The sequence below is a fragment of the Calypte anna genome, chromosome 3, assembly GCF_003957555.1.
Source record: "Calypte anna isolate BGI_N300 chromosome 3, bCalAnn1_v1.p, whole genome shotgun sequence".
Taxonomy (NCBI): Eukaryota; Metazoa; Chordata; class Aves; order Apodiformes; family Trochilidae; genus Calypte; species Calypte anna.
In genome coordinates this window covers 110,033,598-110,051,369 of record NC_044246.1, presented here as the reverse complement: position 1 = coordinate 110,051,369, position 17,772 = coordinate 110,033,598, and the positions used below count along the sequence as shown (strand labels likewise).

Here is a 17,772-nt window from a genome sequence, read left to right as displayed (position 1 = left end):
ATTCTAAAAGCCTTACACTACCTGCATGCAAAAGTGAGAAGAACTACATCTGAGGTCATTAATCTGCACATTCAGCTGAGAATATTATTTTTTATTATTATTTCTCAAAAAGTATTCCTGTGGACCAAACGTTGATAAAGATCTTTCTGAATTCACATAAACCCATTTCTAAAATTAATTCTCAATGCAAAATCTGTATTTTTCTTAAAGGTAGTATTATGATCTTGTCTTCCTTGAAAGTTCAGGTCTAGATGTGGATGTGCTTTTTCAAGCCAAAGCAGCAGCAATGCCTAATTTTTGCCACCTTAAAGTTAGCTAAGTGGGAACCCCAGATTATAAAAAGGATCAAATGCTGATCTCATGAATATCTGTAAGATTAAACTCTGCATGTTCACCTCATGAGAATTTCATGTAAGGTAGCTCTCTGAAAATAACTTTCTTACCTGAGTATCTAAATTAAAATAACCTTTTTTTATTCTTTTAATGAATGTGTGTAACTCTCTGAGTATTCTCAGTTTTGTTTTCTAAACAAGGACGGGTAAGGATCCATCTCCCATTTTGCAAAATGTAGAGCTGGATGGTATTACTTTACCATTTCATCAGACATTTAAAATGCTTAAATCTTACTGCTTCTGGTTCCATAGCTGTGACACATGTGTGAAGCTACCACCACGTGCAGTTTTGCACAGCAGTCAGATCGTATTCTTACGGAAGAATACAGCAAGCAACATTATAGATAAAATAAACCACAGTGACTGAGACAAAATGAAAGACAGAAAACCCTGTTCCTTGTATACATAAAACATCCATTCCAGGAAATACCAGCAGTTACAGATTACAGAAAGTGCAGAAGCTGGAAAGTCCAATTATACGCTACCTACATTTTTAAACAGTTCTTAGAAATGTGAGATGCTTTATCATCTGTGTGTTTTATAAAAGCTCTTCTATTTCTACCCCACCTGCCATTTTAATATCTGAAATGGGAAACTTCAGTGAAGAATCATAGGGTGGCAGGATAATTCACACCAGAAAAGGTCTGGGACTTTTCCAGAAATATCTAGTTCAACCCTCTACTCAGAAGAGGTCCAGTTATATCAAATAGCTCAGGACCTTGACCAGTCAGGTTTGGAATATCTCCAAAGTTGAAGACTTCACACTCTCTGGCCAACCATTTTCAGTGTTTGAACAGAATTTTTTTCCCCCCTACTTATCACTCTAAACTCTCCCCACACATAACCAAGCAGGACCTGGCTACATCTCCTCCATATGCTGCCATTAGTCAAAGCTAAAACTTTTCCCTTTATCCTCTTCTTTTTCAGACTGAAGAAGCTCTTGTCTCCTAGGCTTCTGTCATATGTCAGGTGCTCCAGCCCCCTGAAGTTCCTGATGACCCTCTGCCAGACTTGTTTCAGTTCATCACAGACCTTCTTGTTCTTGGGAGCACAAAATTGGACAGAGATCCCAGAACTGGTCTCACAAATGCCAAATAATGGGAAAGTATTATTAACTTCTCATTAACACAGCCCAGTATGTGCCTACAAGCTGTACTGGTGAACGGGGTTCTTGTATCCCACTTTTGCCTTTCTTGAGGTTCAAGAGGTTGCCATCAACCCATCCCTCTGGCCTGTCAACATGGTTCTTCTGAATGGCAGACCTGCTTTCCTGGTATCATGACTCATTATTTATTTGCCATGCTATGAGCTACTGCTTTATTTTTCAGTTTGTAAGATTCAGCAGCTAAGCCTGTTTAATAAGAAAGAAATGCTTCAAGAAAATGCAGTAAAAAAGGGAGGCAACTACCCTAGTGAAGAGATGTCCTATGCTCACTTTAATTCCTAGAATGCTTATTTACATGGAAAGCTGATTAACCAAAAATCACATTAGCATGCATAGTTTGCACTCGTTGTAGTAGTTCTTATTCTAAAACATCTACTTTGAAAATCTGCTGTAGGATCCTGTTTTAGGGAGTGCCTGAGTGGCAGGTTACAAGTGGAATCCTAACCAAAATAAGCTTTGAAACAAAAAATACTGGTATTTCTAAAAAACTTCTCAATTCAATAGGACCAATGGTCTCATCAACCTTCATCTAAGGCAAGAGAGCACTTGGCTTTCCCAATTGTCATGTGAGTGTTAGGGTAAATGAAGGGGGAAGCCTTGGCTCCTGGTGGCTTTGCAAAAGACAGTGAGAAATGACAACCTTTCTACTTAGGAACTGGGAAATACGTAGTGAAATCTTGTGACAGCCTTTAGACTGGAACTTACTCAAAGGAAACTGGTGACAGCGACTAGTAAGTGAATCAAGTGCTTTTTTGCTTGAAGTCCTGTGACAGAGGTTCACAAAATCCTATCCAAATTCATAGGCCCTGGGCAGCATAGTCCAGAAGCCTGCAAAATGACCTCTTCTGAGGAGAAAAATTGCACTAGTCCTAGCTAATTGTGTGGTCAGAAGGAAAAAAGAAAAATAATTCCTCAAAGCTCCTGTAAAAGGAGAAAAGCAAAGATCAAATACCCATAAGGAGACACAGCTCAAATCTCCATGTAGCACAGGCTCCAACAGTAGTGAGCCATGATGGCTTAGGAATAACTAAAAGAGAAAATTATAATAATTATTTTTCTGACTAATCCTACAGCACTCAGTGATTTATGGCTCAAGCACTTGCTTAACCAAATGCAGGGTCTTTGTATTCAACAGCCTTCAACAGATTTCTTTTTTACCCCATTAACTTTCGCAGTTCAATAGAACTGAGCTCATTTTGGTTATATTTAGATAGATTTCAGCCTGCAAATTACTTTCAGTGCTTCTCCATATTGTCTGAATTCTACAGACTGGATGGGGAGGCTGTGATGACACACACTTCACTCACTCTGCTATCAGAGCACTACTGCTCATTTAAAAGAAAGGGATTCTTAGTAATTTGTTAGAATGGATTTAAACATGGAGTTTAAGAGATTAGCAATTTACTATATATGGGTTTAAAGACCAGAAAAAAAAAATCCTTTTTTTCCCCCTTTTACATCCTTCCTTGCAGAAAAGATTTACTTGATCACATTTCTATACACCCTCAGAATTACAAAGCATTATCCACACTGATTTGTTTAATTACTTTAAAGCATGACAGGAATCTCAATAACTTATTACCAAGGGGACCTCTGTCAGACTTGAGCATCATTCTGTCTTCCCAAAGTCTACATAAACAGTAACTACACTGTGAGTACCAATATATAGACCAGTACATCTAGACAACAAATATGTTCAAGACAAGATTGCAAATAAACACAGTATTAAAATACACTTGAAGGAAAATGTTTCTTTAGCCCTACATTTGGCTCCCAATCAAATGCTCCATGGAAATACTGTTTATATGTATGTGCATCTACATTTAATTATAGATATAAATAATACACATATATAAAGTTTCTTCCCAAATATTAGGTTAAAACACAGTCATTAGGGTGTCAAAAATACAAAATGCAGCAGCCCAGAATCTTCCTCTTCCTCAGAAAAAGCAAACAGTGGCAAAAAAATACTCAAAGAACTAAAAGAAAGAAAAGCAAATAACACCTCGTCCTCCCAAGCAAAACCACCTAAATTTGCAGTATGAGCAATATGCACTAAAATGCTCTAAAACCAACAATATTTTATGGGACTGAAGACCCAAACAAATAGCATGCTTTATGTATCCATAGCAATCAAGCCCCATGGGAAAAAGCCTGAATAATCTTAGATTTGTAGCAGTGTAAAAGGTCTATTGATATTATTGGCTATAGTAAGAAACTGTTTCCACTTGATAACTTTTTCCCATTCCAAGGAGAATGACACAATATTTACAGACATATAGATAATAATGAAAAACTGGTTCTGTTTACTTTCTGTTTACTTTTAAAAGCAACTCAACCATTACTCAAACGAAACAGTGAGTTCACTGTATCCCAAACATTCCCAAGCAATGTGTAATCAGAGAGCCCATTAATCCCAGAGGCTTACTTTTATCCCAAATAATGGTTACAAACACTTTGATGCCCATAGAGCTAATTTACAGTGGAGATGCTACTAGTTGTGGTATTTCTGCACTCATCTGGAGACACGAGTGATGTAGTGACATGAATTCCCTCTATACTTGGATTCCCAACTTCTGTAAGGTTGTTTTGTAACACTGAAAAAACATTGCCTAGAGAACAAAGGGCTTTTTTCTTGATTTCCATCTATATTCTTTTTAACCTTTGTATCTAGTTGTATCAGAAGTCAACAGCATATAGGGAACTGATGTTAACCTTTTGGTCTATTAGATATTGCAATTATACTCAATTTTTCATAAAGTCCCACTGTGTGCTCAGAACTTCCTTCTCCAAGAAGAACCAGCCTGAAGGCACTGAAAGTGCCTTTTCCTATCATCTGATGAATTCCACTTAAATATGATTTTAATGTTTTGAAAAACAAACAAACAAACAAAAAAGCCCATAAAGCATTTTTTTTTCTCTCTGATCCAAGATACAAACTTCCCCCTGGGTTGTTTCTTTCGCATTTCTGTGTAGACACAGAACTCAGTTACTGGGATGTTTAAATTTGTAGGCAGATATCCTTAAGCAAAATTCAGCCTTGATTGTGGTAGGGCTGCACCAAGCTCTCAAAGCAGTTAAAGGAGGTGGGAGAAGGAGTTCCTGGTTTTAATTTCATCAGTGTCCCAAGAATCAAGTATCCTTGGGTAGGAATCCTTTTGCTCCTATTTGACAATGGGTTGAGTTGATGTTAGCTTCACAGTTGGAGTCAATGACATTATAGTGGCCTTCCAGTACTTAAAGGGGGCCAAGAAGAAACCTGGGGATGGATTTTATGCAAGGCTGTGTAGTGGTAGAACAAAGTTTAACAGTTTTAAACTGAGAGGGCAGATTTTGGTTAGACATTAGGCAGAAATTCTTCACTATGAGGGTGGTGAGAACTGGCAGAGGTTTCCCAGACTTGGAGCTTGGAGGAATCTGGTGCTGTCACTGCCCATGGATGGTGGGGGGAACTGAAGGATCTTTAAGGTCCCATCCAACCTAAACCATTCAAGGATTCTAAAATTTTATGGTATCAAAGGTGTTTCCCAACCTAAACAATTCTATTATTCTATTGTCATTATAAGCCTCTTTTAAAATTCAGTCTTCTTTTATTTAGCCTGGATACACAAGTGAGGATGATATTGGTTAACACTCTGTGCTTCAATTATTTAGTCTATATGAGAATGTACCATAAGACATGGAGTTTTTAAAGGTGTGGATAGTCCTTCTGTGCCCTATCACTGGGATCCCTTTGTTTGTATTTAAAAATGTTAAACCTTATCTTTTATCTTCTTTTTCAAAAGCTAAAATACAAGGCTATAAAAATATAAAATATAGTCTTAAAATATAAGGCTATAACTGAGTTATAACTAATGCTATAACTTGAGTTGCTGATGTAAATGTTAGAACATCAGAAAGCTGCAATTCTAGATGTGGGCCAATGCAAGGCAAATGGATTATAGATTTGTAAGAATACTTTTAGAGACAGCACAAAACTGCAATAGGGATTACACTCCTATTCTCAAGTGAACCTGAGCAGCTATATATACTTGTGAGCATATATACTCCAACCCTTCACCAGTTCCCCAAAACTCAAAGATTTTCCACTTCTAATATTTTCTATCTTAGTCTTTCAGCCTCCACTCCCCACATCTGGCCAGGATAGGAGTAGAATGGTAACTGGCAACACAGAGAAACTCCCTGCAAGATAAATACATGCAAAGGAGTCTGCAGAGCTGTGCAGCAGCTCACCATAAAGAAGATATAAATATTTGAACAGCCAAACTGTTTTCTAAACTCCACTATTTACACCACCTGGGTCTCCAGTAATTACAGTGGGAGATGAGACGCTGAGCTCAAAAACAAAAAACCTGAGATAAATTTAAATGTTTGGTCTGTAGCCAAATCTTGCCCCAAGATGTGTTCTTCATAGGGTGTAGCTGTTAGAATTTATGAAGGGTAAAGGCTTATAAACTGTGATTCTAAAAATTAATAAATTATTAGATTTGGGCACAATATTGAAAGATAGCAGAAATTGCCACTTATTAAATGCAAAGATTCTTCCTCAAAACTGAGTTTCTGCCCACATGAGTCCAAAATTGGTAAGAAAGTTAAAGTAATTTCTACCGAAGAACAGAAAAATAAGTTTATAACAAAAATTACACAGCAAGAAGAGGAACAATATAAATATCACTGAGAAACAATGCCCTGGTACTTAGTAACAAAAAAACCTATATTTTGTCTTCCTGCATGCAGTTTCTATTAAGTGTGTGTTATCCATACTACAGCACTAAGTTGTCTACTTGCAAGGTTTTATTTATCATGAATTCTCTCCTACAGCAAGCAATGGAAGGGATACTGAATTCCCAAACAACACCAGCTCTGGTTGTTAAGAGGCTCATGTGATGCATGAATAAGGTAGCAGAGATTACCCATGTTAGTTTCAGGAGTTTGTCATCTGTCATCCCAGTAGGTCTCCTTCACATGCACAGTTCAACAACACCTATGAACTGAATTAGTTTAACCCATATATAACTGCTCTTATTCCACCAGCATTTCACTGGTGTTTTACTGCTATCCTAGGAAGGCAAAATGCTAACCATAAATGAGACAGAGCTACTATTCCTCTGTCTTTATTTCCTCTGGTTTATTTTGTTTTGGTTTGCCATTATTAATTGCAGTTTTATAGTAAGCCATCAAATCTCAATGCATCAATAACACAATCATGTATTATGACAAAGTACTGTGAATTTTGTTCTTAATTTCTGCCCTGTATTTCAAATGTATTCCATTTTTCTTTGCACATTGTTATTATTCCTGCTTCAGAGATAGTCTCTTTCCTTCAAATTAAAACCACAGTATACATCAGTAGGTTCTATACACAATCCTAGAAGAATGTTCTTTCTTTTAAATCTGAGTGTTAGTGGGTGGGTTTTAGTCAAAAGTGTAAAGTCATTTGTCTTTCAGCAATGTTTGAAAGTGGCTTGGAGCTTTGCTTAGTCATCTGTGATACAAATCCAAAGTAGATCTCACAGAACAGCAGCAATTTCATGAAGTCTTAGCTCTAATTTTATAAAATTTTTTAAAAGAAATGAGCATGAACAATATTTGCTTTTTTTACTATAACTGAAACCATACTCCAAAACAATCATATCCTGTTTAGCCCATAATGACATCAGAAATATATGTTTATCATCTGCTCTGAACATCTTAGCATGATTTTGCCCAAAGGCAAAATAGAATTGAAATGATTTACAGTTGTCCAAATCAAGATCACCACACATTTCTGAGGTAATTGAGACTTAAAAGGAACACTGCCTTAAGATTGCAGTTCATGATTTTAGCATACTAATTCTTTAAAGAATATTTAAAGACACTTTCAAAGTGCCTATTGGATTTCCTCTAAAATTTAGCATGGATTAAACAATCTCAGGCACAAAGAAAATGTGATATAGGAGACTATCCCATCCACCAACAACTCTTCCTTTAGGAATGGATCACATTTCCTACTATCTTTGATTCCTTTCCATCCACCTCAAAGTGACAACAAATTCCCAAACAAAACAAATCCAAAATTATGTTAAAGATTTGGAATAGCATGACTCCAGCAATCTTTTATGTTTTGTTATTAGTTTTAACACCTAATGAGAAATAAAATACATAGTATTAATTTCATACTTGTGTATGATTTCTGGAACTATTCTAAAAAAAGTAGATCTTGATTTATTTATTTTTTTTTTTAACATAGAAACAGAACAAGCCTTCACAATATGTAATAAAGGAGTGCAATAGAGGCAAGACTTGCTTTAAGTATATATATACATACACACTATGGTTCATTAATTACAGTCTAGTAAGAAAAAACAAAACATGTAGTCAGATGAAAGAGAAGTATTTTATTAGAGGAACACATTCCTTGACAATCTAAGACAGACAACTTGATACTGGTAACAACTTGTGTATTATTTAATCACAAATTGTTTTTTATACTGGAACAACAGAAAAGAATGTAAAGACGAGCACCTAATCCATTCATTCAGAACAGAGCTGTTACCTACTTTTGTGCTTACAAGCTGAAAAGATTTGCCTGCCTTTATGCAAAGCATAAAATTTTGCATAAGTAAGAAATAAAAGAAATTAAAAGAAACCATGTTTCCAAACCAACTGCTCTACAACAGTGGTTCTCAGGTGGGGAGAAATGGGACTTGTACCCAGAGAAATTATTAGAGAAAAGAGATTTTTTAATGTTTTGATTTCTAACCCTTCCAGGGGAGAAGGAAGGGGAAATAAGTCTGGGAAAGCCTCAGTTATGAAGAGGGGCTCCATTAATAACAAAAAATGATTGTTACAACCAGGGCAGGACAAAATATTTCATTATTTCTTAGAATTTTTCATGAAAGTGACATGAGGCCCTAATCATACACAAATATAACTGAATGCTTCAGCCACCTCAGCATAGAAAGAAAACCAAATCACAGAACTCAACTTCTCCCACTAAAAGGGGATAAAAAGCCTTCTAAAAATAGTGACTTTCCAACAGCCACCAAGTAAAAAGGACTGAAATTGACCCAAAAACTAGTGTGGAATTTTGAGTATGCTCCTGGCACAGTTCTACCCTTGACATCTAGTTTCCCAAAAAAGAGTCACTGGGCATGAACAGGGGCCATGGATTATTCTCCATATTGTCTATGGACAGGGCTTTCAAAAAGACAGGGTCCATCCATGGAAAATTTATCCATAGGGAACCAAACCAGGCCACGTCACCTGCCTTTGGGGCCAGAGAACTGATGCTGGCCTAGTTCGTTAACTAGTACAGATACAGCTTTTGGATCTTATAAATGCTTCATAGTAAATGACATCCAAGAAGATGCTCTACTGACAGAAAAGACAGCTTCTAAGTTCTAATAAGGTGCACTGGCTATGACGTAATATCTTGAGTCAGTTTAGCTAAACCTTAGTAAAACTGAGTAAACCTGGTATCATTCCACAGATTTTCATGCTAAGACAACTTTACTGAATTCTTGATCCCACCTAGCTTTCTGAGAGTGCTATGGTAATGTACTCTGCAATACAGACATAGGTTTTCTTAAGTACATAGACCAGAGAATAGGACTTGAAAGCAGAATGGAGAAAGGAGAATATACTGGAGGATGTTTGCACAAACTATTCTCATTACTAACTGCAAGCTGTGTTATATGAGAAGAGTCCTCAGCACAATTGCATACATTGCATTCTATTGAAATATGATTTTCTAATGTGAGGAATAATGGAAAAGAAAAAAAATATTGTGAGAAATGCATGTGAATTATGTATGAATAGAATCTGTTTTCTCCAGGAAGGAAATACAAGTATGTGGGATACAGAAAGATCTCAAACTACCATTTCATAATCTTCCTTCTCAGTATGCTTACTTAGATATCAGTAAATATTTGAGGAAATAGGGTAAATATGGAAATAGCATTCCTTTACAGCATCTGGGCTAGAGGAAAAAAGATGTAATGATGATATAATATGCAACATGAAAAAAGCATCTGAGCAGCATGATGCTATGAAACATTTTAATTTTCTCTGCTGGAGCTGGGTATCAGTAAAAGAAAAGAATTACCTCCATCCGCTCCTGCTTGACATCATCAATCTCATCATCTTCAAACATGGCTAAGAGCTCTCCAGTTTGGTCAATGGAATGAAGAAAGTCTTGTGCCAGCTTCTGCCTTTTGTTGGTGTTGTTACTGCTGAATTTGTCTTCCCAAAGGTAAGCAAAAATCAAGAAGTTTAAGTTATTTGCCTTCTCCAAACATCAACTGATGTCCCCAGGAGGGACATGTTTTAGAATCTGATGCATTTTGGAGAAAAGGATTTTTCCTACTGTCCTCCTCATACAAGTTGTGCTGCCTCACTGAAGTGATGTCACTGAGGTAGTTCTGGATTGAAAACACATCTTTGATGTTTTTAATTCTAACCTTGTGGTAAAACCTGGTCATTAATTACTTCCCATTGAAGGACCCACAAATCAGACAGAGCTGTAGAAGAAAACACCCTTCTTCTATGAATATAAACCATCAAACTTTATATGAGCAATTTATATGGCAAGAATACGTTTTCAATTCAAAGAGATTTTTCTGTAGATGCATTGTTTATAAATTCTGCATCTTGCTCATGAAATGGGTAAACAACAGTGTTTACCACATACATTACAGATTCGAGGTAAAAGATGTTAAACTCCACTGAAAGCAAACCCAGGTCATATATTAGTCTTCAGTGGCTTCAGATTAGGGGATATTTTTGTAAAACATGCCCTAACCCTTTGATAAGAACTTTTAACAAATGTCCATTCCATTGCACACAGTAGCTGCCACATTTAAATGACACCAGTTAGTGCTTTATTAGCACCAGTGCCTTATCTTGCAGTGGAGTTCTAATATTAAACATTACTTATCAGCTGGATGGTGTGAAGCATTTTAAATGGAAAAGAAGAGATTTAGAACCAAATTACTTAGAACATAGTATTTTTGCATCTCTAAGTATTAAGCAAGAGCCTCAGACTTTGCAGAATGCTGCTTAGCACATTTATAAAATATCAAGCCTCCCCCAAATTAAGTAAATCTTTTTTCTACCTTCAAGGAGGTCATCTTCTTCTATTCCTTTGACAATTTTAGATTTGTAGTCTCGAAAAAACATGTATTTAAGTAGCCTTCTAAGCTTCTTCTAAGAGAAAAAAACAAATTTATATTAATTAATATTATATACATTTAATTTTTATTTAGAATAACACACAAATGTGGAAAACATTGCTCAGTAAACAAAATTTTCATAATGTTCATATTTCATTCTGCACAAAATCCATACATAGAAAGTACCCAAGGTCAGTAACAATTCCATATTAAATATTACTTATTTGAGCTCCTTGGTACTTTGCTTGCCAAATGTGGCAAAGAAATGGATTCGATTGGATTTTGATCCAAAAGTCAAATGTTGCTTAGTTTGGGAAGTCAAACCTACAAATGCAATTTTTCATAATCTTTGATACCCAGATTGACCACTATTTTCCATATCCCCTTATGGATCATATCAGATAGAGCAACTTTAATTGTTTTTCACTAAAATTCTGAACTGAGATTTTTAACTTAGATATGGTTTTTAATTTAGATATGGTTTTTATGCTTTCACCTATCAAACAAGAAAAGAACAACGGGGACAAGAAGGGGGATGGGAAAGGGGGGACCTAAGAAAAAAAAATTTAGAAAGAATAAATAAAATTGAATTATTTTCATATTTTTGAGATTTGAAGAAAGAAAATGAATTTAATCTTCCTATGGAAAATGGTGGCGCCTTTTTTTGTTTGTTTTTGCTTTTTTTTTTTTGTTAGTTTATTTGTTTTTTTTTACTTATTGACCTGTTCTTGTTATATTCCAGAGAAAGCAAGACCATCCCTACATTAGGAGATTCTAGTGAGATAAAGTATAGGAAAAAATATTATAAAGAAAAAATAAAGGATTTACAGACACCCAAGATAACAAAAATTTAATGGTCCTCCTGTCAAATGTCAGACCTGCACCCTGCATAACTAGGAGGAGATTAGAATGATTGATTTTTAATGAAAGGGATATGAAGCAGAATGATCAATATTTACACCCTATTAATAAATTGTTTTAAGCTCTAAGGTACAGTAGCCACTCCGCAGCTACTGAAAAGAATCTATTCATAATTTAAGGGAACAATGAGAATTAATTAAAACCTTATAGAATTACTGTACTGTGCACTACAAGATAGAGCTGTAGAGCAGCTATAATTCTATATAAAACTCTTCCTGATGATGGATAACTTTCATTCAGGTTAAGCAGATCCTTTAAACACAATAAGCAATGTAAACTAAAAAAAATCTGTCTCATGACTGTACCTTATCTTTGCGCATTAAGAACAGGAGATCTTCAGCAGAGATGACTCGAGCTCCTCTCAGCTGAGAAACTTCAGCTGCTTGCTGCAACTAAAATTAATGAATAAGTTAGGATAGCTCTTTCTGTGTTAAAAAAATTTATTCACCAGGTTTTGTTTGAATATGTTCAGATAGTATTTTGCATGGGAGTGCACAGCAAAATACAAGCTATGCACTGACACACAAGCTGGGACTCTCAGAGGTGTCACTCACTTGGCTCTTGTTAGCCAAGAAGTGAAAAACAGTTTCATGAAAGGACTGAAAGACTTTTGACAAATTTCAACCAAAAGCTTTATTTTTTTTATATATTTTAATTGATTGCTTTAAAAAAGTACTCTATTTCCCCCTCCTCTCTTTCTTTCCTTTAGCCCAGGAAATGAACATTTAATTCTCTCAGGGAATGTAAAAATGCCAAATTCTTGCCATAGCACTTTATCTGCAATGTGGAAGGGCAGCTGATCCCCCTTAAATTTTCTACAATAACAAATATTAAAGACCTTACCCAAGCATTTTTTTAAGAAATTCTGCTCCTACTTGACTTATCATTAGTACAAACCAGACTGACAGGAAGATTTTTTTAGGCATAGTCTTTTTTCATTTGAGAAAAATAAAATTAATTGATAGGAAACACCAAGTCTATTAATAAAGTAATTGGAAAAACCTTATTGAGCAGATCAGGCTGTTCAGACAAGGAAGAGATATAGATGGGACTGAGCAATGAATGCTACAAAAAACCCAGTAAGAGGTGACCAAAGGAGTGTGAAGCTGCCCTCACCTCCATCGTGACTATGTCTCTAAAGGCCCCAAACTCCTAAAAATGTGAAGAGAAAAAACCACTTTGTAAGGGACTAAGCATATCAGCCTTGGATTCACCTTCAATAGGTGCAGGAAATTGAGATAGTTTATACATGAGCAGATCATATCAAAATCAATACAAGATTGGAAAACAAACTTGCTCAAGGTGATGCTAATCAAGCTACTGGACTAAGGAGACCGAGCCCAAATGCAGAGGAGAAGTCTTCTGGATTAACTCTATTCACTTCACTGGTCTTTGGTTCTCATGTAAAATGATGCTGTAAACATAGGTGGGATAGAAATGAGAGAAATGTTTCAGTATGGAATACACCTTGGCCTCTAAATTCAAAAACATTGTCCCAAAGGCAAGGTTTAAGTCATAGTTTCTTTGTTCTTATCCTCTTTACTTATCTGATGGATGGACTGACAGTGTAAAAGTTATCAAAAGGAGAAACACCTTAAAAGTTCTTGATATTAAAACTCATACCCACCTACACACCTGTAACATGATCGACAGATAGAAATTTAATTTCTTTTCAAATATCTCTAGATTCTTCTTTCAGAAATGCATTAATGCACCTGAAAATAATTTAAAGAAATCCTATCCTTCATGCTTACACGAGCAATGGTTTCACTCAGTATCACTGACTGAATAAGCATATTATTAATCTGGGCTCCCATGCTGCTATGACTTGAAATAGGCCTATTCAGAAGTTAAAAAGATCAACAAAAACAGTAGCTGTTTCTAATATCCAAAGGAGGAGAGGGGGGGAAAAAGATTTTCATTTTGGCAAGTGTTCAGTGGGCAAGAGATTCAGTCCATAAATCATAATACTGGACTGCATTAATTTTTTTCCACACTAATCACATGCATACAAAACATTAACTGTATCTCGTACGCACAACACAAAACATACTGCGTGAAGAGGTTCAGATTTTCCCCCCAAAACCCTCTCTTGGCCCTTGCAGTCACAGAGACCAGAGAGATTTCAGGAATTCAAAAGTCACAGTAATGTAATCTTACTTGAAAAAATGTAAGAATGTGAAAAACGATAGCTCTGTTTTCTGGCATAAGCAAAACTCTTTCTTATTCTGATTAGTTTGAGGGCACACAAGCTACTTAAATTTCTAACATAAAATATAAAGAGCTGAATAAAAATAAATTTACCAAGAATGAACCAATACTCATCTCTGGTGTAAATCTATTGCAGTTAATGGATTCATGCCAAGGCTAACTTTGGCCCCACTAAGCTTAGAAGTGTTACAAAAGCTGACCTTAGCATGGTGATAACACAACACAGCTTTCCCAAAAATCACCAAAAGCAATGGCAGGCGTATCCTGCTTGAAAGCACACACATTCCCTAACACATATTGGACTATAACTAAAATTGTTAAGGTCTCTTTCAACCCAAACAGAATAGAATTCCATAGAATACCATTCTACTTCTATTGAAGACATCTTATCCTAAAATTCAGGTTTGTTATTTAATATGTGAACCTGAAATATCCTATTTTTCCAAATGATAAACATATGAAAACATCATTTAAAGCAAAGGTTGTGTGCAAGCTGTTTACGTGATCCTCCCAGTGAAGTGAGGGAGAGTAAGGAGGAGAGGCCAAAGTCACGTCCCATTTGCATCTAAGTAAATCTTGAATAACATTGTTTACTTTAATGGAGTTATTCTGGGCTAAACACGAGATCAAAATCTGGAATAATATTCTCAGTTTCTGTCAAAACAATGAAAACTTTATTCTCGTATTGCCTTGACTTCTGCATCTATTTTTTCTTAGGGAATGAACACACAGTATTTAATTTTGTTGGCTTAAAGAAAGCAAAATGTGAAAATAATTACTTCCTGTACAGTTATAAAATATGGATTATTTATCCAAACAGACCATAATGAGTTCTGCATTGGTACACATATTTACCTGGGAAACCAGGATATGCTGAGGTAAATATGTATCCAAGCAATTAAAAAAAAATTATGTACCACATAGCCAAGGTTGAGGGAAGATGTATTTATAGTTTTAACACACACATAATTGACTCATTCAAACCACAACACGAGTGCCTTGCTATAATTAGTATTATAACAAACTGTCTTATTTGATTGTCCCACAGTTGCCATTAATATGCAATAAGCCCCAATTCCCTCATTTCTGGAGCTGAACACCTTGTTGAGTCATTACCATGGCCATGTTACATGATGAAGGGGGATTTCAGGAAGCCATATCAAAGAAACGACCCATCTCTGAGCTCCTCAAGCATTTATCATTCCAGAAAAACATTTCTCAGCAATGCAACCTTGAAGTCAGGAGCTCTGTCACATTTTTTTTCGGTGGAAATATCGGGGGTTTTCACTTTGTGAGCAGTGGGTCTACTGCCTGTGGCTCCAGAAGTTCCTACAGAAGCAGCAGTTCCTACACATTCACTGTCTTTTCCCAATTTTACTTTTAATGATTAAAATGATTAAAATTATTCAGTTCACACTACAAAACATTTTGGTTTGGATTATCCCAAAGAACAGCAAACAATCCAAATTACTCGGCTTCTTAAAGCAAAATAGGCATAATTTCCTAAGGCCAGAAAACAATATTTGAGATCTCAGAATCTGACTATATTTTTTATTACAGCCAAGTTATGAACCCCTAAATGTTAAGTTTAAATAACGGAAGTGTTGAAATGACTTTAAACTCCAGGAGCACAAACAGCTCTGTTAATAATTAGGAGTTTATGAAAAATAAGTGTATTTTACAATTTTTCACATTACAAAGAAGGCAGTATATACAGTAACTATATTTTAAATTCTAAGAAGAAATGGCTGGGGAATAATATTTTAAAATGTAATCACTGGTTTAATGACTTTATGAAGTTAACTTTCTTGGCAGGATGAACTGAAGTATGTTAACAGTCACCTTACGGCTATTTTCTTTTTGCAACTTCTGCAAATTACAGATTTGTTGAAAGGAGTATTCATTCTCCTATGACAGGAGCACAGTTACTTCAATGGTACTGTCTGCTTTGCCCTTTTTTTTTTTCCTCATAATTATTTTTTCTTCCACTACCTCCAAAGTCAACAATCAGCAATACTTCTACAAAAACGTCTTGATGGACAAACAGACAAAAAGGTGGAAAACAAACACACTATCTTGTGACATAATCCCTCCAGTTAAGCTGCAGAAAAGAATTGAAACAGTCATGTTTGCATGCCTTGAAACTGCTGGGAGCCAAGAATAATGCTTCAGGAGCTACGATTTTGTTTTCATTATAGAGGAAAATTAGATCACAGTTCACCTGAATGAATTTTTTTCTAAGATAGGAGGGTTGCTTTGTTATTAAATATGTAATACAACGTCCTATTTTTTTTTCCTTTCTAGATCAAAAATATGCAAGCAAAACACCACTACAGAATATTCTTTAGATACAGTGCCATAGTTATATTCTAAACAGAGCATACAAGGCAATTAAAGTTTTTCACTTAAATATTTCCATATAATATTTGACATGCTACTAATGCTGACACCTGAGCCTGTAATCCCAGCATGGAAAACATAAAGAATTTGCTTCCCAAAACAGCACAGGGATGTGCTTCACCCAGGTAGCACATCCTGGGAAGATAATTATGTTATGGAGTCCATTAGAACACTCTAACAGGCACTGATGACAAGCTGTCTAAACCATAAAACTTTCATCTGCAGATTAAAAGACAATAAATTTTCTTTTTATTGGAGATCTGTTTTCAAATCTAAAAGTTTGTTACTGAAGAACATTTAATGTAATACCAGGTGATAATGTGTGACCTTGAGAAGATGAAGCTCTGCATCACAATTTGAGGCTAAAGAGAGTCAGAGAATTGGTTTGGTTTCAGATTATCCTGTCTGTCAGCCCAGAACTGCCAAGCCCACTTAACCATGTCCCTCAGCACCACATCTTTGTGTCTTTTAAATCCCTCCAGAGACAGTGACCCAACCACTTTCCTGGGCAGCCTGTGCCAGTGCCCGACAGTGAAGATTTTTTTCCTAACATCCAATCTAAATATCCCCTGGTAGAATTTGAGGGCAGTTCTTGTCTTGGGATAAAGGCCCCACCTCACTCTGCCCTCCTTTCAGGTAGTTGAAGAGAGTGATAAGAGGAGAATTTTCTTGCTTGGCATACAGAGAATTTCAGCCCATACAGATCATGAGAAGAAAACATCAGTTCATGCCACACAGTCCCTGGTATTTACTGAGAGGTTGCTTTCAGGTATGCAACTTGTTATATTATTACTTTAAAAGACCAAAGAGTCTTTAGTCTATAAAGCAAGATTGACTGCTCCATCTTGCCCTCTATCAAGTGGTATCAGCACTTGGTTTCTACAGTTCAGCCAGCCCAAAGAGCTGGATTTGGATAGAGTCTGCAGCCAGGTACTAGAACCTGGAGAAGTATTATCCCAAAAGTATCTCCTGCAATAACCAGGTTACACAAGGACTCTTTCCCTTTAAAAGCATAGGCAGTGCATCCACAGATCCAATATACAGCTATGGCTTTGACATCAAATCAGTTGATGCAAATTTCTAAGGCTGGTCTAAAACATGGGAGAAAAGAGCCCCTTCCTCAGCTGCCCTCAGACTGACATTGTATGAAAGCCAGTCTATGAATTCAAATAAACAGCCTGACATCCCAGGCTACACATTTTTAGCCATACCCCTGCTCTCAAAGACCCCTACAGATTAGTATGATGATGAAAAGATATCTTGCTATTATTACACTTTGTTTGAATTGAACGTTTAATATGGTTTTAGACATCATCACCTCTTTTCATTCAACTGACAACCCACAAACTTCTTTTGATTCCAGAAAAGGTTGAAGGTTTGAGGTCTTTTTTTTTTATTATTTTGTTTAAGTTTTTTTTAGCAATTCAAATAGAAGAAATTCAACAAAAGAAGGTACATACTTATAGGGAGAGAAAATAACTAAAGCAGAACACCATAGAGCTTGCTCAACCTGATATTCTTCATGTTCCAA

General features: G+C 35.9%; 1 protein-coding gene across 5 annotated transcripts in view; it reads right to left on the bottom strand.

The window, feature by feature from the left end:
• The window catches only part of SUPT3H (SPT3 homolog, SAGA and STAGA complex component), a 266,847-nt gene that overhangs the window by 72,197 nt on the left and 176,878 nt on the right, over nucleotides 1–17,772 (bottom strand). For all 5 annotated transcript variants that reach the window (XM_030448348.1, XM_030448350.1, XM_030448345.1 and 2 more), the window contains exons 4-6: nucleotides 11,936–12,022; nucleotides 10,653–10,743; nucleotides 9,644–9,780 (exon numbers count right to left, since the gene is read on the bottom strand). In XM_030448348.1, the coding sequence (XP_030304208.1) occupies nucleotides 9,644–9,780; nucleotides 10,653–10,743; nucleotides 11,936–12,022 (315 nt within the window). The remainder of the gene's footprint in view (nucleotides 1–9,643; nucleotides 9,781–10,652; nucleotides 10,744–11,935; nucleotides 12,023–17,772) is intronic.